At 38.3% G+C, this 23,503-nt stretch overlaps 1 protein-coding gene across 6 annotated transcripts in view; it reads left to right on the top strand.

Annotated features, from left to right (window-relative positions):
• Window positions 1-3,108: 3,108 nt before the first annotated feature.
• Window positions 3,109-23,503, top strand: part of CBLB (Cbl proto-oncogene B) — a 123,236-nt gene continuing 102,841 nt past the window's right edge. For 2 of the 6 annotated variants that reach the window (XM_048965705.1, XM_048965685.1), the window contains exons 1-3: window positions 3,109-3,271; window positions 3,998-4,156; window positions 12,820-13,070. In XM_048965705.1, the coding sequence (XP_048821662.1) occupies window positions 3,128-3,271; window positions 3,998-4,156; window positions 12,820-13,070 (554 nt within the window). In that variant the 5' untranslated portion in view covers window positions 3,109-3,127. Of the gene's footprint in view, window positions 3,272-3,320; window positions 3,643-3,775; window positions 3,838-3,997; window positions 4,157-12,819; window positions 13,071-23,503 lie in introns of those variants that run through there. The other 4 variants (XM_048965695.1, XM_048965730.1, XM_048965715.1 and 1 more) reach the window with 4 other exon arrangements.

Here is a 23,503-nt window from a genome sequence, read left to right as displayed (position 1 = left end):
TGTTTCAGCATATTTTTCCAAAAGTTACTTTAGATGGGGGCAGAAGAAAACACACAAATGAATAGTGCTTCCAAACCACATACATTGACTGACTGAAGAAAATCAATAATATTTAATGGCTGGTAAGCAAAAAACAAAATCTCTCTTGCTTCCAACTACTGTCAATGGCTCTAATTAATTTCATTCAAGAGCAGCAACGAAGCTTCATTCAACCTAATCACCCCAGAGGAATGAGTCACCAACAGAGCAAAAAGAAGCCAACTAACTTATAGTAAAAATCACAGTGGATAAATACGTTAGTTTACTTCTAATATCCTGTAGTTCTGTTTCCTCCCTTCGTATCCAGCAGTTTGCTTTTTCGACAAATGGTATTAATTTGCCTTTCAGTAAAATTGCCAGGTCTGAAATCCTTACCTTACAAAGGGATTTAGGAGTACCAAACAAGGCTTCTTTTACTTACCATCTTTATTTCTTTGTCTATCATACCTTGACTCACAGCCACCTCCTCTCCATCCTTTTTATTAAAGGACTTCAGCAAATCCTTACAACAGCCATCCAATCATCACAACACAATTGAATAAAAACTTAACAAGGTTGAGGACCTTAATTAGGTATCAAGCTTACCTAGAACCCTTCCACTTAGCCTGAACAGAAAATCTTTTTTTGTTCTTCCCCACAGAGATTCAAAGCGTCTGAATCTATCTCTTTGCTTTGAATCATCCTGCAGTCTTTTTGTGGTCTTTCAACAGATCTGCATACAGCAGACTAACTTCTTAATTTAGGCTACTGAAGTGCACAAAGTTGTGCAGGGCGATTACCCTCTCACATGCTCCTCTGGACAATGCACAGGCCTGCATCAAAATAAGCCAGCTGGCCAGTGCCTTCAGCCACCACCTTTTCAAGGGCCTTTTATCCTCATGTACCCTGTAGATCCACTTGACAAGTTCTGTCCTTAAGTTCTCCACTGCTAACAACCATATCCCTTGAACTTCAAACACACAGCAGCTGCCTGCTCTTCCTCTCTCAGCTGCCTTTTATCAAATGGTCCCTTCACTCTGCATGCTTGAAAGCACAAAGGCGATGCTGTGTCTTCCAGTCCTTTCATAGCGTAGCACACAGAAGTTTAGCCCATCTCAAACATTCTTAATACCGAAGCTTGAGGTGTCTGTTTCACTCACTTGTCCCAGCTAGCTAGCTTCCAACATAAATTCATATAATCCTCTGAGGATGCCATTTCCCAGAATATCTGTACTTACTGTACGGCACAGACAATGAAAAAAAGAGGTTGTCTGAAAACCACTCCTTTTTCTAATACAGCTGGCTTTTTGCTTAATAGCACAACACACATACACACAGGGATGCAGGAAACCAAGCTGCTTATTCCTGCTGGCTCGGCACTCAGATGAACTGCAAGACAACATGACTCAGCCCTACACGGCAACCAAGTCCAGCTCATAGACCACAGCTCTTGGCAGTGCAAAGAATATGAAGAGAATGACATAACAATGAAAGCAGAACAACAAACAAAAATAAGGAAAAATTTAAGAAGGTCATGAAAATACGTTAGATCATCTGATTTACCCACAACCAAGAGAAAGACAGCAGGAGGAAGAGCAGTCACTACCGACCTAATCTTACGCAAGCAGAGCTCCAGATGGAAAAAAAAAAAAAAAAAGATAGGGAGAGCTGCCAGTGAAGAGTATTAAATCAATGCTGAAATCAACATAGAAAAGAGAATAATCCAAAGCCTACAATGAACTGAGAAGCTTCCAACCCACTTAAGGCAAGTGCCTGCCAAATTGTATTTTAAAGCTAAAAAGGAACAATGATCTTTGAGGGAGACATTAATGATGAGATTTTAGTTGTTGTACCTATGCCCACAGTAGTAACTTGACACGTTTCATATCAACAGGAAGATACCTACATTAAAAATACCTGTAAATGACATTATAAATAAAAGGAACACTGAAATGCTCCACAGTAGCGTTTCTATTGTTTTTCTTCAACTGCTGTTTTACTAAAAGCTAAAAATTGGGGGGGTGGGGTGGGGGGAAATCAAGAACAGTCAGAAACAACTACAGAAATCCCACACTTACTGACATTCAGAAAATCAAAAGCAGTCTCTAAAATAATTATCTTTGTAAAATAACCACAAAACTTTAAAGTGCTTTGGCTTCTTTGTATGATAATTAATTGTAAGATTAACACTCACAAAATGTAAGTACACCCTGGAACGTCTTCAAAGGGCTCTGAAGTCAAACGCCTTGCACCCTATGTGCCTATGCTTCACTTCTCTCCAGTATTCACCGGTAACATAAACATTTGAGAAAAACTGGTCCCTGAAACAAAAGTGTGGCATTCATCAGTTGGGGTTTATTTACCATACCCCCACAGAAAGCCCACATATAAAGTAAACACGCGGGGAAGTTTTTAACATATATCCACTCATTGCCCTGAGGAACTGCTGTCAGCATCTGCAGCTCTCTGGCCCATCCTTAACACAGGAAACCTCACTCTTGGCTTAAAAAGAAAAAAACGTCTCTTTCTCATAAGAGGAGAAAACAGACGTGAAGAAGGAAGAGAAGCTCCTGCTCTTTGTGGCCACAATAAAACTCTCACAAGTGTGAACAAGAGCTGTACAGGCAGAAAACACCAGAAGGCAACTGATTCTCAACACACATTGCGTGCTTCGACGAAACAGAAGCACGGCAGCTCCACGAGAAGGATGCATTGCCCAGAGCCCCGTACCATGCAACATAGCCCCCAAAAACCGAAGCCCCTCAGACCTCATCACGGCCACTTCAGCCTCCGAGGGCTTCAAGCCACCCCCCTCGGGCGGGCACGCGTGAGGGGGCGGGACCGGAAGCTCCTCCTCCCTCCTTCCAGCCCTCCCACTGGCCTGTTTTCCTATCACTCTCAACATCGCCGGCCCCCGCTTCCCCGCCCCTGTCCAGCTTCAAGTTCACTTGCTGGCTTCCACGTCAAGCAAAGCCACTTCTGTGTTCTGATTGGCTGTGCCGAGGGCGGCAGTTCCCTCTCGAGGGACCAGGGCGGGGTTTCGCTAAGTCGCAGCCCACTCCCCTCCCGGCGCGCATGCGTGGGGCCGAGCCGTGGCCTCGGGGCGGGCATGTTGCGAGGAGAGGAGCGGCCGCCAGAACGCCGCGGGGCGGGGGAGGGAACGGGGCAGCCGGAGCTTCGCCAGCCTCACTTTCTCGGATCGCGCGGAGACCACAGCCTGCCTGGGGCTGTGAGCTGTGCTGCATACAGATCTGTGCGTGTGCCTCTCTCTATCTCTTCTCTAGCGCGTTGCTGCCGAACGCTCGCTCGCCGCACACGCGCGCACACAGCGGCGGGTAGGGCTGCGGGGCGGGCAGGGCGGCGGGGCAGCGGCGCTCCGGGCTTGTCCGCGGGGCAGCGGCAGCGCCGCAGGGCTCGGCTCCGGGAAGAGCTCGCGCGTATATCGGCGGCGATCGCCGACGCTCGTTGACGGCCGGCGCAGCGCAGCGGTAGCGGCGGGCGCGGGATGCGGTCCGGCCGCCCACCGGGGCGGTAAGCGGGAGAGCCGAGACGCCCCGCCAGCCGCGGCCCTGCGCCCTGGGGTGCGGGTAGGCGGAGGAGCCCCCGCTCGTTGCCGCTCTGTATGTAAGTGTCTGGCTGTCTGTCTGCCTGTCCGCGGCCTCTCTGGCTGCTCCTTCGCTCCGCGCTGATTTATTTTCTCCTCTCCTTCCCTTTGGCCGCGGCTCGTCTCCCGTTTTTGTCGTCCCCACCCTCCCAGCCCTTGGCGGGGCCGTTGACAATAAATCCGCGATGGCCTCCTCCGGTATAAACACAGCCCAGGTGGGTTTAGGTTGTTTGTCACGGGAAGTTAAAGTTGTTCCTAAACGTGCCCTGCTCTTGCCCTTTCCTGCCTGTGAAGAAGGAAGTGTTACCTCGCTGGCTGCGTGACAAGATGTTCTGGAGCACCTTGTGAGTCTCTGTTCTCTGTCCCCACGGCCAGCCTAGTTCCCAGATGGCCAACTCCCAGAACGGCCGGAACCCACGCAAAGGACGGATCCTGGGCTTCATCGATGCCATTCAAGATGCTGTGGGCCCCCCCAAGCAGGCAGCTGCCGACCGAAGGACTGTGGAGAAGACCTGGAAGCTCATGGACAAAGTGGTGAGTGTGTATGTGTGCATGCTGGGTGAAGAATGGGGGTATTTAAAAAGATGCACGTGGGGAAACAGCATCTTCCTGCAGCTTCAATTGCTGTGCTCTGCGTGCTATGGAAAGTAAGGATGACTTCTTCAGTCTTAGGTTATTTAAACACGGTTCATCTCTTTTTTTTTTTTTCTTTTTTTTTTTTTTTTCTTTTCTTCCTCTTTCCTGTGGCCTCCGGCTATGTGTTTTTTTTATTTAATCTTGGTTTGTGTTGGGAAAACAAATATGTGTGTTTGCCTCAGGCTATTGTTATTTTCAGATCCCTTAAAATGACTCAAACTTGAAAAGCTGAGCTGTCCTAACAAGAAACTGCTTAACTTGGTCTTGTAATCACGTATTCTGTGTGTTTTGTGTTGGATCACGTTGTTAGTCTGCAAACAAGACCTCTGAAGCATGAAACTTAGTTAAGCTCATCGTCCTGTGAGACGTACTCATGATGGTAATGTAGATACGTTTGTGCTTTTAGGAATGTGTGTGGGGACTGGGAGATGTCACTCTTGTCAGTTCTGTAAATAGATTTGTATGGCACACCTAACTTCTCAGTGTGTGCTCTGCATTTCTATGATTTTTAAAGTACTTCGAATTTTCATTCTGAAACTAGTAATACATTCTATCAAAAGTTATTTTTAAGGAAACAGGAGGATAGACTTCAGTTTTCTGGATCGTCTCCTATGTCCCTGAACCAGCCCCAGAAATTCTGTTTAGCATTATTCAAGATAAAACATCGCTGTAGATTAGCTAGGAGAGTTTCTTATTAATGATAGGAATAGTTTGATTTATAGCACAGATAGCTGTTGAGGGGGTGGAGGCACTCTATTTTGTGTATGAGTGATGCTTGACAGCTTCCTCTTGAAGCTGTTAGCCTTAGGTCCTTAAATCAAGTGTTATTACCTTTTAACTCCAGGAATTACTTGTAACTGTTTGCTTTCCCTGTGGCTCTTCTGAAATGCAGGTGTTCAACACCTCTTGAAGTTCCCCAGTAGTTAAGCTGCCATAGCAGAGAGAGTTAATTTAACATAATGGGCCTTGATGAGTAGTGATTTGGAATTATTTGATTTTATTATTTTTTTTTTAAGCTACAAGGATAGCAACAGTATTTCTACCACAATTTCTGACAATGATTATAAACTTAAAAAACAGCCTTCATACAAATGGTATTGTATGAATTAACACAAAGTCTTTGGCATTTTCCTGTTACTGATTAGGATGCTGTAAACAGTGAGCATCTTGTAATGAGAAGTGCAAATATAAACCCTTGGAAGCAGGCACTTTTCTTTGGTAGAGGGAAGTTTTCTGCTCGTAAACCAGGAACCCAATGTGTCATTGCTGAAGCCATGTGGGGAATGTACAGCTTAATTTACAAGTCTGTATGGTACAGTTGTCCTTAGGTTGTTTGTGTGTCCACAAATACTGGAGAATCTTAAGCCCAGTGCTTGGACTTGCAGAGTACTTTCACTCATCTGTTATGTTAAAGTTAGTTGTTGACAGAGCATTGGAGCAGCCAGCAAGGCCTGTTCTGTAAAATTCACTGGACACTGTACTGTGCTTTCTTTTTTTCATTTTACTGGATAAGTGTCCTCAATTTGGATCTTTAATGTATCCTCTTTATGCTGCTCTCAGTTAATCAAATTTTGTTTCCAAATTATATTAAAGTATACCAGACAGGATGATGTCATAGTGTGAGAATGCTGTAGCTTTCTGCTTGAATTTTTAGTGTTTGGTGCTTAGAGTGAAAGGATGTGTTTGAGTAAATTTAATATGTTGGCAAACAAATTTAAGTCACAGCCCCATGCAACAGTAGGCACAAGAAGACCATTTTTGTCATCTGCCTAAATTCAAAACCAAGGATTAAAGTCAGAAATAGAAACCTGCTCATTCAAGCGTTTCTTCAAATCCCATTTTTGCAGCATATCCCATGACTGATGTCTGTGGTTGTTCACTGATAAAAGTAATGCCCAGTGAAGGCAGTAGGCTATGCAAAGTCAGTGGGATGCCACCCAAGGTGAGGCTGTGGCGTTGAGGTCTGTTTTTGCTTCTTGTAATAACAGTCATCATTCTTGTTTGTTCTTTGTCTATAATAGCTGTGATAACTATTGTTTTGCTGTGGTTAGGTGGCTAAAGTTTTCTCCCATTCTAAAGATGTGAGTGAAAGGGAAGATGAAAGCAAAGCAAGGCTATTATTTGACCAAAGGATGGAAAAGAGTAGTCTTAAAAACTAGAAGCAGAGCTCAGTTTTTCCCAGTTTACATTTCCTTTCCTCCTTCCATTCTGTACCTTTCCTTGCATGCTCTCTGCTTTTTCCTCTGTTAGTAGGTGGCATCAACTGTATGAATTACTTGTCTTCAACAATAAGATATTAAGCATGACCACCAATGTTGGCATTTTATAAGATAGGTTTTATGGTGTATGTAAAAGCTCTGCCTAATGAATTTAAGACCTTGAAACTAGGAATGCATTACTACTGGAAGATGATGGTTATCTTGGGAAGAACTTTGAGAGAATGTCTATTATATAAAGCATGGGAGCAGTTCATTTAATTTACTGCCCTGGCTGTTTAGACTTGGCAGTGCTATTGTGCATGTTATACTATGGTGGATTTTAAGCTGGTGGAATTGTGACATGTTCTGAGCAGGATTTTTTTAGAAAACAGGAATATTGCAGGAACTTTCAATCATTTTTTCAATACACTGGCTCAGAAAATGATGCTTTCTACTGGGAAGGTTGACAAAAGGAAGTGTTTGTGTGCTCTCTCTTGACTCGCCTAGTTGTTTGACATTGCAAATAAGGATTTGCTATTTTACTAATTATCCAAGAGCAAATTGGAGTATTATCTCCAAAGCTTGTACTTTGGAGTTGTATTGACCTAGTGAGTAAAAGAAGTACTACTGCTGTAACTTAGTAAGCAGTAATTTTTCCTTTGAACTGACATTGCCAATAGACAAACTGTCAACTGAATATGAGCAGCTGGAGAGCAGTTCAACAGCTTGAAACCCTGTGCTGATTGGGTGTTATTTGCAACAGAGTGATTGTTACATTAGTGCACAATCTTGCAAATCCATTAAATGTCGTTGTTCCAAAAGGGATCTAGAAAAGGAAATCAACAGTCATAACCGCGGTATTTTCTAGCATATTACCTGATTGAAGTTGATATGAAGTTCTATGTCTGCATAGATTATTTGTGGATAAGAATTTAAATAGAGAAATGGAAGCTTCTCCTTTCCTAATTGGAACAAAGTATATATGACTCTCCAAAGTCAAGTGTTCCTCTGGGTATGTAATGTAAGCATTGTTACTTTGTATTCTACCAGCATGGAAACATATTGTACAGTTGTGACACCATATATGTTCAACAACTGCTTACTGCTTGCTCAGCTGAAAAGATTGGTCACTGGTCACTTCCAAATATATTTTGATGAGAAGCCTTCTTTTGGGGCAATCATAGAATCCTTAGATTTGGAAAGAACAGTTAAAGGCCATCTAGTCCAACTCTCCTGCAATGAACAGGGACATCTACAGCTAGATCAGGTTGCTTAGAGCCTTGTACAGCCTGGCTTTGAAATTCTCCAGGGAAGGGGCATCCACCACATCTCTGTGCAACCAGTTCCAGTTGCCCCCCACCCCCTCTCCTGATTGTAGAAGACTCTTTTCCTTGTATCTAACCTAAATCTATTCTCTTTAAGCTTGAAACCATTTTTTCTTGTCCTGTCAGAACAGGCTTTGCTAAAGAGTCCATCCCCTTCTTTCCCATAATTCCCCTTTAGATACTGGATGGCCACCATCAAGTCATCTCAGGGCCTTCTCTTCTCCTGGCTCAATAGCCCCAGCTCTCTTAGCCTGTCCTCATAGAAGAGATGCTTTATCATTTTTGTGACCCTCCTCTGGACACGCTCCAATAGGTTCATGTCTCTCCTGTACTGAGGACTCTGCATGTGGATGCAATACACCAAGTGAAGCCCTGCCAGTGCCAAACAGAGGGGCAGGATCACCTCCCTTGTGCTGTTGGCCATGCTTCTTTTGATGCAGCCCAGGATATAATTTGCTTTCTGGGCTGTGAAGGCACACTGCTGGCTCATGTCCAGCTTGCCATCCACCAGTCACCCCATTGGAAGATCCTTTCATCTTCCAGCTTGTCCCCTAATGTATAAAGGATATTGCCTTTACTCAGGGGCGAGACCTTGCACTTGCCTTTGTTGAACCTCATGAATTTCTCTTGGACCCACTGCTCAAACCTGTCTAGGTCTGTCTGGATGGTATCACATCCCTCTGAAACACTGAACAAACCCCACAGTGGAAAATAAAATTCATTGCGTTTAATGTAATTTCTGGCAGGAATGAAGTATATGTTGAAGGAGTGTCATCCTTTCACTTCATTTATTTTCTTGATTCACCTTCTTTTGTTATGTCTTTGTATTTGATAGCATTGTGTGTTGTGTTTTTTTTCTGAAGAATTGTTTTGGTATCTTCAAAGCTTCACTTATGCTGTGTTATTTAGAAATGCTTTTTAATACTTTGACTTTTTTTGTACAGTGTGGCAGAAAGTACTAGATCAGTAGAGGTTTTTAAGGTGTAGTTTTGAAAGTGTAAGAGCACTGATGCTCTGATTGTTTAGTCCATTCAACGCAGCTGAAAGCAGCATTTAGCAGATCTGCATGTTAGCTGTTTTAGCTGTGTTGCTTTCCTTTCTTTGTCCTTGACTAGCATTAGGTGTTAAAACAGATTATGCTGGGGCTGCTATACTTTGCTTGAGTAAAAGTTATTTTGTCATACTATTGCAGGGCTTTCAACTTTGCAGTGAAAAGTAAATAGAAGTTATAGCTTTCTGAAAGAAGTTCATTGTCTCAAAGAGAAGGGCTATCTATTATTCTCATATCTGAAGATGTTACAGAATAGAGCTTTAAATCTGCAGTGAAGTATGTTCAATTTGAAGACCAGCTTTTTCTGCATGTCTTTGGGAGACAAATGTTATTGTAGTGTTTGTTTGTTTGTTTGTTTTTTTCCCCTATGGGGACTAGAGTATGCTTGTCCGGAGGTTTTTGAGTTAACCATTTCAAAGTCTGTTTCTGTTAGATTAGGGCAGTCTTCTAGTTATTCACAGATAGAATTGCTCTCTCTATTGTTCCTGTAGGTCTAGAGTAAATACTTGAATTTACAATGAGATAGTTGGAAGGAGCTTAGCCTTTCTTAGTTTACTTCAGTGGGAGAAACATTTCTTAGTAACTCACTACCTGATTTCTTTCTTTTTGAGACTGCTTGCTAAATATATACATGCTTGCTTTCAGTCACAATACACAAATCATGTAGTGATATGATTCATGTCTGCTGCTGAAGTGTTGGTGAGGACCATTCTGTAAAATGTAGTATGGAGACTTTTATTTTTGTTACTTTGTTTTGCTTTGAGTTCTGTTTTCTTTTGAAGAAAGGTATGTACACCACTTCTGTGGATTGGTAAATCTTTTGCGTCAGCAGCTGTCATTTCTTATTGCTTGCTTTTAATTGTGAACTGCTGTAGTACGTGTCAGGACATCCTGACTCTGGAAACCATATGGTTTACCAGCCATTTCTTTACAAACTGACTTCCTTTGGGCTGAAACCTTGTGCACTCTATAAAAGTAAAGAAAGCCTTGTACTACTTCACTGGACCCCTAACTCTAACTAAAAGTTAGCTTTCTTTTTTTCTGTCCACTGGGAATGTATAAAGCTAGTTAAGCTGTCCAATACAATTTTTTTGGATGATTTTCTTTCTTAAAGAGTTGTTTTGGAGATATGAGTTCTGCTAATATTCTGTGTTTATTTTTATAAGTTGAAGAGAAGACATAGTTGGGTAAACCATGACCACAGGATCTTGTTCTGATGTGTGTATGTGACTAATATCACCAGACTGAAAAATACTTTCTAGAATATCTGAAAGAGAAAATAATTCTTCACTTAAACTGGATGTTCTTTTTATGTTTGAATGGACTTGCTGTTTAAAATGCAACATTCAGCAGAAGCAATTTTTTTTTTAATCCAGGATAAGCAATTATTTTAATTGTAGTTTAGTATATACAAAGCCATTCACATTCTGCTTGTTGACACATCTGATTGAAAATACAGACTTCAGAAAGAGTTAATTCTTTGATCATGAGATTTAAGAAAAGTGAGGATAAATAAGCAATTAAAATGATTGCAGCCTTCCCTGCTTGTAGTCTCTTCTCATTGCTGATTATTTTCCTGAGTAAATATTTTCCTCCTTTGAGCTGTTATTGTTTGTTACTGTGCTCCTTGCTACAGAAGGCTGTGACATCTAATCAGTGATATTGATTGGTGGCATCTATAGTTTGCTTTGAGAGAATGTCTATCTTTATTGATTCGTGTTTTTATTAAATCATAAGTTGCAGAAAACAGAAGTTCACATGGAAAAGGTCTGCAGTTTTCATAAGGGTTTCTCTGGGAAAATTTTACTCTTATCTTTAGGATTGCAGTTCTTTCTTAACTCTACTACAAAAAGAAATTAATGTGTTCTACGTATATGACTTCCCAGTCTGTCTGCACATGTGAAATTCTTTGCTCATATTTCTGAAATCTCCTTAAAATTCTGTCTGTCAGCTTAATTTTAGCATAACAAAAATGAAATTTGTCATCTCCGTTTTAAGTCTCTCGTTAGTTCCTTTCTTCATCACTCAGGCAACTCACTTACTTGAACTGTTATTTTTAAAGCTGTTTCTGAATCCTTCAGAAAGCGTGATCTTCTGTATCTGTTTATTCTTTTAAAACTTATCCAGGGGTTTCTATGTTGTCCATCAGTATGTTCAGGTTTCCTTGTCTGACCTTTAAAGAATACCACGACATCCGACCTATGTTCTTTGAGAACGTCACTGTGGGCATCTGCTAACCCATGGTTTTGACTGTGATGTTTTGTTCTGATAACATTTTTTTTTTTTTATCACACTAAATAGAAACATCTTTTCCAAGTCTCTTGCAGTTGTGGTTTGCAGCTCTAGAATTCATCACTCGCTAATGAGATTACCAAACATCTTTGCTTCTTTTTATTTCCTTCCAGCTTTCTCCTTATCTTAGGAGGAATTCCTTTATGATCCACTGAAATTATTCTATAGCTTGCCTTGAAGACCTTCCTTATTGTTTGTACCTAAAAATAGTTAGCACACTCACTACCGTGTTGAACTGTGCTCTGTTCGTGTCCTTGTGTTTGCCTGTATCCATCTGCTGTCTTTTTGTTTCCCACCGAAACTAAATTTCTTTGTGGGAAGGACTATCTCTTTTACAGTGCATCAAATGGATATTTGAGCCATTACTTGGTCTAGTATCTGGAAGAGCAGTATAAATCACTGAAATAACAGTGGATCAGTAGTGTGAGGGAACTGTTGTGAATGTTATAAGTACTTTCTTTGAATGATATTTGTGTTTCTGTAGTACTAATGAGTTTGCACTGTGCTAGACATACTTTTTTTTTTCACTTGTCAGTGCTTCTGTCCATTCTTCCATCTCCACTTCTCTAATCACGGTTACCTAAATCTCAGTGTGATATGTTTTGGTATATGTTTCATTCTGAGAAAGAAATAATTATGTTTTCACTTGACTGTTTGTAATCCATGAAAGTTCTTAATGATGTAGGTTGAGAAATGGGGTGAGGAGCTAGCAATATAGATTTGAGTTCACAAAGGGATCTATATGAAACAGTATTTCTCCCTGCCTCCCTCTCTCACTGAAATGCTCAAAACTGTGCACTCTTTTGAAGTTGATACATTACTGGGAATAGGAGTTGTCTTTCAGCAGTATTAAGTATTAAGTTTTTACAACCTTGTTAATTATCTCAGTAACCCTGTTAGTTATCTCAAAAGAATTGTCAAAGTCACTAATATACACTATGACAATCCCCAAATGATACCCATAATATTTTTATATGCCATGGGCTTATTTTTCTTATAGATATGTACACACATATGTACACACGTGTAGAACATATCCCTCTGTAGAGTTTTAGCTGAGCTTGGATAAATCAACTGTATCAATACAATAGTGTTCAAAGCCTGTTAGTTTTGCTTCTTCACTTTCTACAGAACAAACTACCAGATAATATTGGGTAGCAAAGACATAATTACTCTATGGATGTGTTCTGGAAGCAAAACCAAGAATGCTTTCTTCCAGAAACATTTCCAGTGAAGTCTGAATTCAAGTAAAGGTATTGAATTCAGCTGAATTGATTTATTTTTTTTCTTTGAATACATAATTCAGTTATTTTTTGTACCCTTTAGGAAGGTAATGATTCCAGGTCTGAGAACAGGTTATTTTTCTATTACTATGGAATTACTCTTGGCATGATATGCAATACTGTTTTGCTAGTATACTTCCTACAGTGGCATATAGTGGGCAGGCAAAGTTTTTCTTCCTTTAAAAGCTATGTAAGCAAACTATGTTTGTCATAAATGTGACAGCATTATGTCAAACTTGATTTCCTTTGACATCAGGGGCTATGTTGAGATTTCATGGAATATAAATGAGGTAGGGCTTAATTCTTCATTTCTGAAAGCTGGATGAATGTGCTTGTGCATTTTTTAAGATGTCAGGTCTTTTTTTGCCCCCAACATATTTGTCTTTTAAAATTTACTTATTTCTGCTTGTAGGTAAGACTGTGCCAAAACCCAAAGCTTCAACTCAAAAACAGCCCACCCTACATTCTTGACATTTTACCAGACACCTATCAACATTTGCGACTTATACTGAGCAAATACGATGACAACCAAAAACTTGCACAACTCAGTGAGAATGAGTATTTTAAAATCTACATTGATAGTCTCATGAAAAAATCAAAACGGGCTATCAGACTCTTCAAAGAAGGAAAGGAAAGAATGTATGAGGAGCAGTCACAGGACAGGTAAGAGAAACATTTAAATATGAAGTCGATTTTCTGTCTGCATATTTAACATTGTTTGTCTGCAGATATTGTGTCTTGACATTTTTAATTATTTAAAGAACAGAACTATTTATTGTTTGGATTCATTGACCCTGCATGTCAAACAACAATTTGCTGCATTTGTTCTGCTGTGTACTCTTATCTGTCACTTTGCGACCTTTAAAACCAAGAACATTTCCTTCATAAAACATTAATTTCATTGTAATTACTTGTTCATGAGGCCTTACAGTATGTAGTTATCTTTGTGGCAGAGAGCGACTGGTGTCTGGTCTGAGCTTGACCTCTGTAGCTCACTCCTTAAAACTATGGGAGCCATAATGGATGTTGACATACAGCTTTCACAAGTGATGAATTGGAACAAAATATTATTCGTGTTTTTGAGATTCTGCACAATATTAGTATAAGGTGACGCTGATGTTAGTCAGAGCTGAGAAGTCTGTTCAGAAATCTAATGGATTCCTGATTTGCAATGTTTCCATTTTAATAACCAGGATGAGTGTCTACTTTGTGTACTGTTGCAGTGGTGGGTAAGAAGGCTATTAATATTTTATGTTAGTACATATAATTTTCAAAATGATATTTCAAGGATTTCTGTGGAAAAATCTGCAGTTTTGTTTTGAGAAGGGATAACAGCTGTGATGTGACAATTGGCATCTGTCATTTGTGATATATATTTAGACCTATAGACAGTGAATGGACAAATTGTATCCCTGCTGTTCTATCTGCACCTGAGCATACAGATAGGTTTGTGGTATAGTTCTACTGCTGGTGAAAATGGTGGTAGAAGCAGTGAAATGTGCACGTTACTGTAAATGTCACTGCTGTTATGTTTGAGTGATGCGTGTGTTCTTTCCACGTATTCAGTAATGATTGTAGCTATTCAATATAGTGGCAGTCCTACGGTGCTTGATAACTGACCTGAAGCTTGCTTACCATGCAAAGATTTTTATTTTTGGGAAGTATTTAAAGACCCTTCAATTATGAAGATGCTTAACGCAATTTACCGAACAGGGACAAAAATGCAGTTCAGACTACTTGAGTGATGAGTGTAGATCTTCATGTGTTCTGTTTGTATTCCTAAGTACAATAAAAGCATTCATTTAGATGCAACCTTACTAGAAGTTCTGGAAGAATCGTTTAGCACTGAGCATATGGTGTCTTCCCTTAATAACCTGTATTTGTTGTACAGACAAATGTCATTGTGTTGCAAAGGAAATAAGAACTTTTATGACAAGGGAAATTTGACATAAATGACTGCATTATGTAAACAAGTTTTATTTCAACTTCCCTGTGGTGCACAAAATGCAGATTTATTTGTGGATTTTCTTCCAGTTAGCAATAAATTAAAGCCAGTTTCAGTGTAACTTTTTCAAAAACAGCCTGCCATAAGTACTGAGCAGTCATCTAAAACAATATTCCAGGAACTCTATCTAGTTGCTAGAATTGCTGAATTGCCTTCTTTTCAGTGTCCCACTTCCCTTTCTGCATAAGAGTGACAGTGGTGATTCAAGGATGTCTTATGTAAAGCAGAAAGTTCTTGAAGGTGCAGTTAACATTTACTGTCATTTATTGGGTTCATTTTTATAAGGTGATTGGATAGGAAGGATTTTAAAACAAAACATAGTAATGAAGTGCAATGATTGACATTGCTCTTTAAATTTGTGTTAGGGAAGGTGATAGTTATGTTGCCAGACTGATACAGAGTTTGAAGCTTGAGGAAGGAAATGTAATAGAAATGTTTTTTGTGCTAAAACAGCTAGATGTGCTTCCTCCATAAGGCAGATTCTGATGTGCAGTAGAAACTAAGGCTAGAATGTTTAAACAAAACATAACAGAAGCATTGTTCCAGCAGTTTATGCCTTTTGCCCTTGTAAGTTAAATATATATCTCTGTGACTGAAGTGTCACTTCTTCATCTCCTGGCAATGTTTTGTCTGTACGCATGTCCCAGTATTAAGTTGAATGAAGGTACCCTTATTTGCTCAAGCCCTGTGACCCTGCTTCCTCATCTGTGCTTTGACACACTTAATCATTTAAACTCTTGATAAGTTAGTAAAAGAAGCTGTCTATTTAGCTTCTTCACTTCAAAATGTTTGTGTTAACTTAAGTAGTTTAATTGTTAACTTTATTTTTAAAAAAAAAAAGCATACAAGTGATCACTTTAATATTTCTCAAGATGTTTTTTAAAAAGGCAGTCAGATTGTATTTAAAAAAAAAAAAAAAAAAAAAGCCTTTGATATGATGACACCTGGCCAGTTTTTCTGGTTTTCAATCTTGCTTTCTTGTTTTCTTTTCTGTTAGTATCTGTGTGATAAGTGGATAAAAAGATCATTGCTGGGGGGTGGAGGGTTTGGGGAGCAACTGGCTCCATTTGGGAATGTTCTCTCTCTATATATAATTTAAATGGTGTGCTCGTTAATCTACCAGTGCTGTTGAATAATCTTTTAACTGTTTATAATGATGGTACACTTAGGAACCAGAGAGAGCCAATATACATGTGATTTTTGTCTTAACTCTGTCAACACACAAGTTTATTATGAGCAACTTCGTTAATTTTATTTCTCAGAGATGCTGTGGATGAAATAGGGTGGAGTGATAGCCAGAATACCTATAAATGACTAAAGCCAAGAACCTAGGTTGTAGCACTGCTGCCTTTCTACATTCTGTGCCAGCGTACGTGAGAGGCATTTGAATGGTTGGTGCCCTCATTTGTGTTTAAGACAAATCCTAGAAAGCAGAGTATGTATGGCTTACAAGTTATCTTTCACATACATGAGTTTTACCCACTTTCTGGATTTGGTGTCTAATTATATCCTCTTGCTTAATGAGGTAAAAGTTAATATTAAATAAGTTCTGTTAGCTTTATCAGGCACGCTTTACCAGTCTACATAGAAGTTTTTCCAAGTATGAAGTAGTTTAAAGACTTGTCATTGATTTTATTTTTTAAAAATTATCAACATTGAATTAAGATTATTGAATCAAGTTGAATCTACTTAAGACTTTTCTATTTCTTTTGAGGTTCTTTTGATCTTTTTTCCTTTTGTTGTTCTTTGGGAAGGAATTATTTCTGTGAAGTCTAAACTTCCATTTGTCTTCTGAAACGTTTCTGAAACACAGCAAAGGTAGATGCTATAGTTTGGCAGTTCTTAAAGATAAATTTTTGCCAGGTGTTGAAAGCAGGCACATAAGTTACAGTGGCAACTGGGAGATGGATTCATTCAAGATGTTGAAATTTGAGTCTTTGAAACTAACAAAACCTTGAGCTTCCCTGTGGTTACCTATGGACTGTGTCCTTGGAAGGGTTCCTCTTGAGATTGTTCTTTGTCTACTTGTTCATTGTCTACTTCAGCACCTCTGGGACGAGTGAAAATGTGAAACTGATGTGTGTATGTATTTTATGAATTTTCTAAATACTACTTGATTCAACCTGAGTTAGTTGGCTGCTTGGCTTTAAATTGCATTACAGAGGTGGAATTGGACAAAAATATGAATATTAAGTTGCAGGCAGCACAGCTAAAACTGAAAAGGTTAGAGAAGCAATGAAGTTGGTTTGAGGGTAAAGTAGGAGGATAATCAAGCAAGTAGGAAGATCATCAGGAAAGACCCTCAAGATGACTACAGCATTCCTCTTCCCTACAGGAGGTCTAAATTCACTTGCTTGTTTGGCTACTTGGTATCTTGAAAGAGACTGTCTGCTCCTAGATTGTTTTCAGTGTTTTGTTAGTTATTTTGGGAGATCTTTGTACCTCCATGTCATGTAATAGTTCAGATTCTTCTTTTTCACTGTTCATGCGTTCCCTTGCTATATGAAGCTGTGAATTAGTGTGTTTACAAGATACTCCGTTTTTTTTTTTCCTTCAGTTCATATTGACACTTGAGCACAGTTAAGGTTCTTGAACAAAGTCCCTGAACTGACATATCAAAGTACAGAGTACTCTCAGTAAAGACCTTTCTACTGCTTACTATGAAGCACAGATTTGATAAGAATTTACAAGGCCTATAATTTGGCTAGCTTTGTAACTTGATTGCATCTCCAGACAGAGGAGACTGAGAAAAGAATAAGGAAGAGTGCACTTGTAGTTAAAGATAATCTTAACCTGTCCGGGAAAGTTGTTTTGTTGATGGTTTTATTATTTTTTGAATCTGTCCCTTGTACTTTTTAAATAATTGTAGTGGCTTTTTTAAAGAGCCAGTTGGCCATTGGTCAACCTCAGCTAAGTAACTTGATAGTTGTTGAATGGTAGCCTTCACCAAGGTTTGAAATTTAAATTGTAATGTTTTGGTGAAAGCTATTAGCACTTTTGAGGATCATCTGATTTGTCCATTTTCTACTCATTTTGTTCTGTTAGTCTTCAGTAAATTGTGATCTGAAGACTGTCTTTAAGTACTACAGGTCTGTTGTCTGACATGATCTCTAAATTTCTGTACTATATCAACACTAGTTAGGTAAGAACGCAATCAATACATTTATTTTAATCTTGCTGAAGTTGAACTAAAATAAAAAAGAGTCCTTTCCTCTACTGTCTGTAGGTATCTATTTTTTTAGATGATTCCGTCAGTACAGTTTATGGAGAAGAATCAACAGCCTTGTCCTTGGGGAAAAAAGACAACTCTTTCTATGTGTAACCTATAACAGGACAATTAGCAGTGGAACTTGGTGTATTAAAATGAAGAGGCTTCTGAGAGGGGGAAAAAAAAGAGTGCATAAATGATTGGATTAGGAGAAAAGGAAATGCGTTGTTTTTTGAAAGCTTTTATATTATGCTGAGAATTTTTACCTTCTTCTTTCTCCATTTCATGTGATGTAAAAACAGATGTAAACCAAAAGAAATTTAATAAATCCTTTGGCATACCTGAACCATATGAGTAACTGAGTTTAATGCAAATAAAGTAAAACGTACGCTCTTTGTTACTCCTTGTTTTAGTCTAAATTAAACAAGGAATGTTATACAGACAGGCCCTTAAGACAAAGAAACTCTTGTTGCAGGTGAGAACACGTGGAGGTTACAGATTGTAGGGCAGTGTTATGACAGCTTATTCTCAGTATAAAAGCAAATAGGTTGTGTGACTCCAATTGTAGGGCTGTATTTCAATTTTCAGGTATTTTTGATCATTTTCAGTGCTTGGGACGTTGTTATTTTATAATAGTATTATTATCAAAATAGCATAGAGGCAACTATTTATTCATATTCCTGGGGAAGATGGGCTTTAAAACCACAGAATATCCTAAATAAGAAAAATAATGGTTTCTAAATCATTAAAATTGATTTAGATCCTCTATTCATATTGAGTTAATGAAAGACGGGGTTAAATGTGCTTCACTTTTATGTTGCGCTCTATGATAAAATCAGATAGACCATGTGTTAATAGAAAATACTCTTTTGGATGTTTTCTTGCAAGTAAGGTGATGTTGACATCTATGCAGAATTTATCTGGTTGTCAGGCAATATATGCAGTCTGATATACTCATTGTGCTTTGTATAATGACTTGTACCTGTGAGAAATTTTGTATGGTAATACTGCCAAATTATGGCGTGCAGCATTTACACTCACTGTGTGTAGAGGTGAAAGCTTTCAAAAAGCACCAAGTTGTGAGGAACCAATCCTCTAGTCTTGATCAAAAATCAGGCTGCATGTACATGGGCCATTTTTGGTCCGTGACTGCCCATTTTTTTTGAATTGTCCTCACAGATTCTGTAATATTATGTATTCAATATACTGAATATCTATAAAATTATTAATTGATATTGGAGGAATGAGGCTTTTTAATTCTAAAAGTAGGCTTACTGTCTTCTGCATAAAACGTTTGTGATGCTGATAATGCGTTGGTACATTTCTTTTATTCTCTTAGATTGAAAAATGCTAAACAATATAATGGCCTGTTCTCTTTGAGATCAGCTCAGGGATACAGTTTGCTTGATTTGATAGATAGCACTAAACACAACAGTTAGAATAGGAATAGGTTAAATAACACCTGAAGTGTCATCAAAACCCAACAGAACATCATTAAGTTGTATCTGAAAAGAAGCATCATCTTAATATGTAATATAAAAAAAAAAAAATCAATAAATGACCATGTATGAGAAATAACACTTCCCAAACAGAGTGACTAGGTTGCTATCAGAAGCAACATGTTTGCAGTGTATGTGAATAGTATTTTTTGAATGTTTTGGTTTTGAGTGCAGTAAGAGTAGAGCTGAAGAATGAGTTATTCAAATAGTGATAGGGCTAGAGGGAATGGTCCCAAGCTACGCTGGGGGGGGTTCAGGTTAGACATTAAGAAAAATTTCTTCTCTGTGAAAGAGCGATCAAGTATATTCAAACAGGCTGCTTAGAGGAGTGGTTGAGTCACCATCCCTGCAGGTGTTCAAGAAACATTTAGATGTGTACTAAGTGACATGGTTTAGTACCATAGATTCCTTAGATTTCCCATGTCAGAATTATCCTGTTTTTAATGAAACGTCTTAAGTGTAACGTGCTTGTTACCCAATTTTTTACTCTGTGGAAAGTGAAATATATAGGGGGACGTATAAGCAAATATCTTGATAGATCAAAAAAACTGGTGAACAAATAATTTGTCATATACTTGGTCATAAAGATTGAGTTCATTGTTTTTTCTCATATGTCTATTATGAAGGTAGACCTAATCATATGTTTTCCTAATGTAATCTAACAATACATCAAAGGGGAACCTTAAATGTAGCAGATATGTATGAAACAAAAATTTGGGGAATATATAGTAGATGATTGTAATCAATAGTGACATTTAATTCAACTATCAATTCCTCTCTCTATAAATATATATATATATTCCTCTCTCTTTATTAAAAAAAAAAAAAGCTTTCATTTGTTGTTATGCTATGCTCAGACAGTGCAAATTTAATTTCATCCTAATGTTAATAATTCTGGTGTATGTAAAAAATGAAGTTCACAGCTGTATCTCATGTTATACGCTAACCCCAGTATTACATTTATATTGCATAATATAAATATGCTCCTCATAGGTAGAATACCAAAAAATAAGCTATGGAAGTCTTATCACCTCCTCATTAATTGACCTCTTGAGGCCTAAATTATGTATAAAAATGTGTTTAGATGGAAATGACTGAGAGTAGAGAAGATCTAGATGCTCTCAAAAAGTACTTGGCATATTGAAGAATTTTGTTATACTCTGTGTTGGTGGCAGAAATAAAGGCTTGGTCAATCTGAATTGAATAAGTGTATTCTAAAGAGCCAGTTTAGTTATACTCAGGGGTCCAGCCTTTACTCTTTCTCTGTTAAAAATAAAAAAAAATAAAAAATCTGTTATTACCTACACTGAGAATCAAGAAATATGTTAATAACCTTAATACCTTAATGTCTTGTGTGTCCCAGTCCTCAGTAATATCTTAAAGGATTTGCTATCCTCTTTTTGCCCAGAAAAGAGGGTAAAAAAAATAAAAAACCTTGATTAACTGTATGCCAGAGACATTCTTTCCTTTTTAAGAGGAGATCAGTTCATTTGTTAGTTATTACTCTTTAACTGTGAGATCTTGGGCAATACTATATTGCTTAAAAATGCAGGAGAAAAAAACGTGCCTCTGTTACAAGTTAAAGGGCATTAGTTCAATACAGACAAATTTATTAGCATTTGTTTTCGAAGTGTTCCAATTGAAAATAGTCTTTAGCCAAGACAATATTCAGCCAACTGATTTCTGAGTTGATTCTGAGTCATGAATGTCTGTCATGGGAAGTATGAAATGCAAGGTCAGTAATAAAACATCCCTTACCTAAGAACAATTGCAAGACGAGCGTTTAAATTTTGTTTAAAGCAGTCATTAATTCCTAAATGCTTACAGGTGTATGCCCAAGAGCAGACCTTTAACTGCTGTCTAGTGGGAAAGTATGTAAATATGAAGAGAAACACCTTGAGATATTTGCATGTCGACCTTTTAAACTGCTTGTAGGGCTGAAGAGGACTAGTCATTAAATAACTTTTCAAAATTAAATGATCGTCTTTCCTAGATTATTTATTTGGAATTTAATATCAGTCTCTGTGCTCGCTGTTCTTACTTCTTGGAGAAAGCTTCGTGTTTTCAAAAGAAAAATGAACAGTTGTAAACTCGGAAGTTGTAAGCTTTAGCAAATCGGGTATCTAAGTCTTCAGTCATTGCAGAGGGCTATAAAGGGTTAAAATGCATGTTTAATAAAGGTGCTGAGCAACAAATAGCGTGAAAATGATTGATGTAGTTCAACTATAGTCTCTTGTTAAAACTCAGAAGTGAAGGTTTCTATCACACCTCTTGAGCATGTGTTCCAACTATTACATTTGTCATGAGAAGAACGAAGCTACTGTTATCAACATCTTTTTCCCAATAGTGCTAGTAAAAAAGGAGATAACTATTCAGTAGTTTAGCTTATTATTCGTCTCTTTTATATTTCCAAGTATTTGTTTTTAAAATACTAGGGAAAACTAGTATTTTTGTAATGAAATATTATCCTAACTTTCAGCTATGCAACACTGAAATCTGGAAAGTACGTGTTCAGTTGAAGTCATCCTGATAATATCATGGCAGAATGGATTGTAACCTACAGACTATTGATATTTTCATTAGAATAGAGTTTTTGTACATCTGTTTTATTTCTAGTTTGGGTTCTATTCTCATTCAAGTTACTTCTGTTTTCTCTGCTTATGTTGGTCATTGTAGGTCACTTATGTCTGTTAAGTATTACGATATTTAATTCACTGCAGCACTTCCAGGTTTTATTAGAATAAAGAGTAGTATTTAGGATTCTGTGCCTTCTGGCTATAGCACTAACAGCCTAATGGTGGATGACAGGAGCGCTGATAAAGGCTCGTGTCTGTTCTGACTTTTTACAAATTTTTAATCCACAGCTGCATCTTACTGACAGCTCCTTCCTGGTGGCCACTGCTTCGTTGTTTCTACAGCTAAATGATTTGTGTTCTGTGCTCCAATTGGGGAAAAAAACACAGAAAATAATGTGGCACATATAGTGCTGATTTTTATTTGTTTTGTCTCGCTGAGGAAATCATGTGTCAACAGGGTGAAATCTTACCCTGCGTGCTTGTTTCAAATGAATTTGTTTAGTATAGGAGACTGGGAGATGAAAATAATAATACTTTTTTCAGAACTCTTCATGTCTTTTTTATTCATAATTAATGGACACGCCAAACGCACAAAGATTCAAAGCAAAAAAGAAAAAAGAAGAAACATCCTGCTCATGTGCTTCTTTTTACTGTTAATCCCCATAATTAATGCCCTATGATGAATGGGACATAATCAGTTGCAGAGCAGCACAGTAATGTAAAAAGACAGTACTCATCTGGGAGGTGTTCAGTAGTATGGATCACTGGTGACCCAGTTGGTACACAGCTGTCCCCTAGTCTATACATAATGCGGTTTCATTAACTACACGCATATCTGTGTGACAGGCTGGTAATGATCGCCTAAAAGGAACTTTGCCTCATTTAATAGTCTTAAGTGTCGCTGAGAATGAGTAGTTTGTTTTGTCTCATTGTTCTGCTTTCTTTGGGGGTGGAGTGGAGCAGAGAGGAAGCTTTTCTGTGTTTGTGAAAGTCTCAGTTTTGGGCAGGTGGAGGTGGTTTATACGTGCAGTTTTTCAGTGTCTGTAAGAAAGTGTCTTTTTAAAATTTTCTTCTGAAAGCATTGTGTTTATAAGATTTTTTTTGTTTGTGCATTAAGAATTTATCATTACTGTTGCTAAGCTTTAATGGGCAACATAGGCACAATCTATTAGACTATTAGGTATATTTTTATAAGGACTGTAGACAGAGGGAGAGATTCTTGGATATTTGTTTTTAAAATCAGTCCTTTATGAAATTCTTACTTTCTGGGAATGCGGTGTGTTATTAGAGCGAATGACTGAAACGTATTTTGGCATCAACAATTGCTTGAAATATATGAGCCCAGCCCATTCAGGAAAGTGATAGCTAGGGAAGAAATTTGCCTATGTTTATTCAATATAAAGAAAGCAACAAAAAGAAAACACCTACCTCCTAGCAGCTGTTATAATGTGACAAAAGTTATCTAGTAGCTGAATCATTCCAATATGGTGGAAAAGAATCATCATGTCTATTACAGAGGTTTGAGCCTGAGTTTATGGATGGGGAAAAAATAAGAAGTGTAAATGTGCTATTCCTCTGTTTATTTGCACTTTTTCAGGTAATCCTCTATTCTGCAGCAAGTCTTTCCAAGACAGTCTTTACTTTAGGCAATTACTTGTTCATGCTTGTTTTTGGCATATTATAGACTTCCAACTGCCTTAAACTTTGTCATGGGACAAGTCAGTCTTACAAGGAAATCGACTGATAGCTGTGACAACGTTGCTGAAGCTGTACATGTCCTTGGAGCTATTATTGAAGGTGCTTGTACT

The sequence above is a fragment of the Lagopus muta genome, chromosome 1, assembly GCF_023343835.1.
Source record: "Lagopus muta isolate bLagMut1 chromosome 1, bLagMut1 primary, whole genome shotgun sequence".
Classification (NCBI taxonomy): Eukaryota; Metazoa; Chordata; class Aves; order Galliformes; family Phasianidae; genus Lagopus; species Lagopus muta.
The sequence above is the reverse complement of the archived record's forward strand: the minus strand, read 5'-3'. Positions and strand labels throughout refer to the sequence as shown.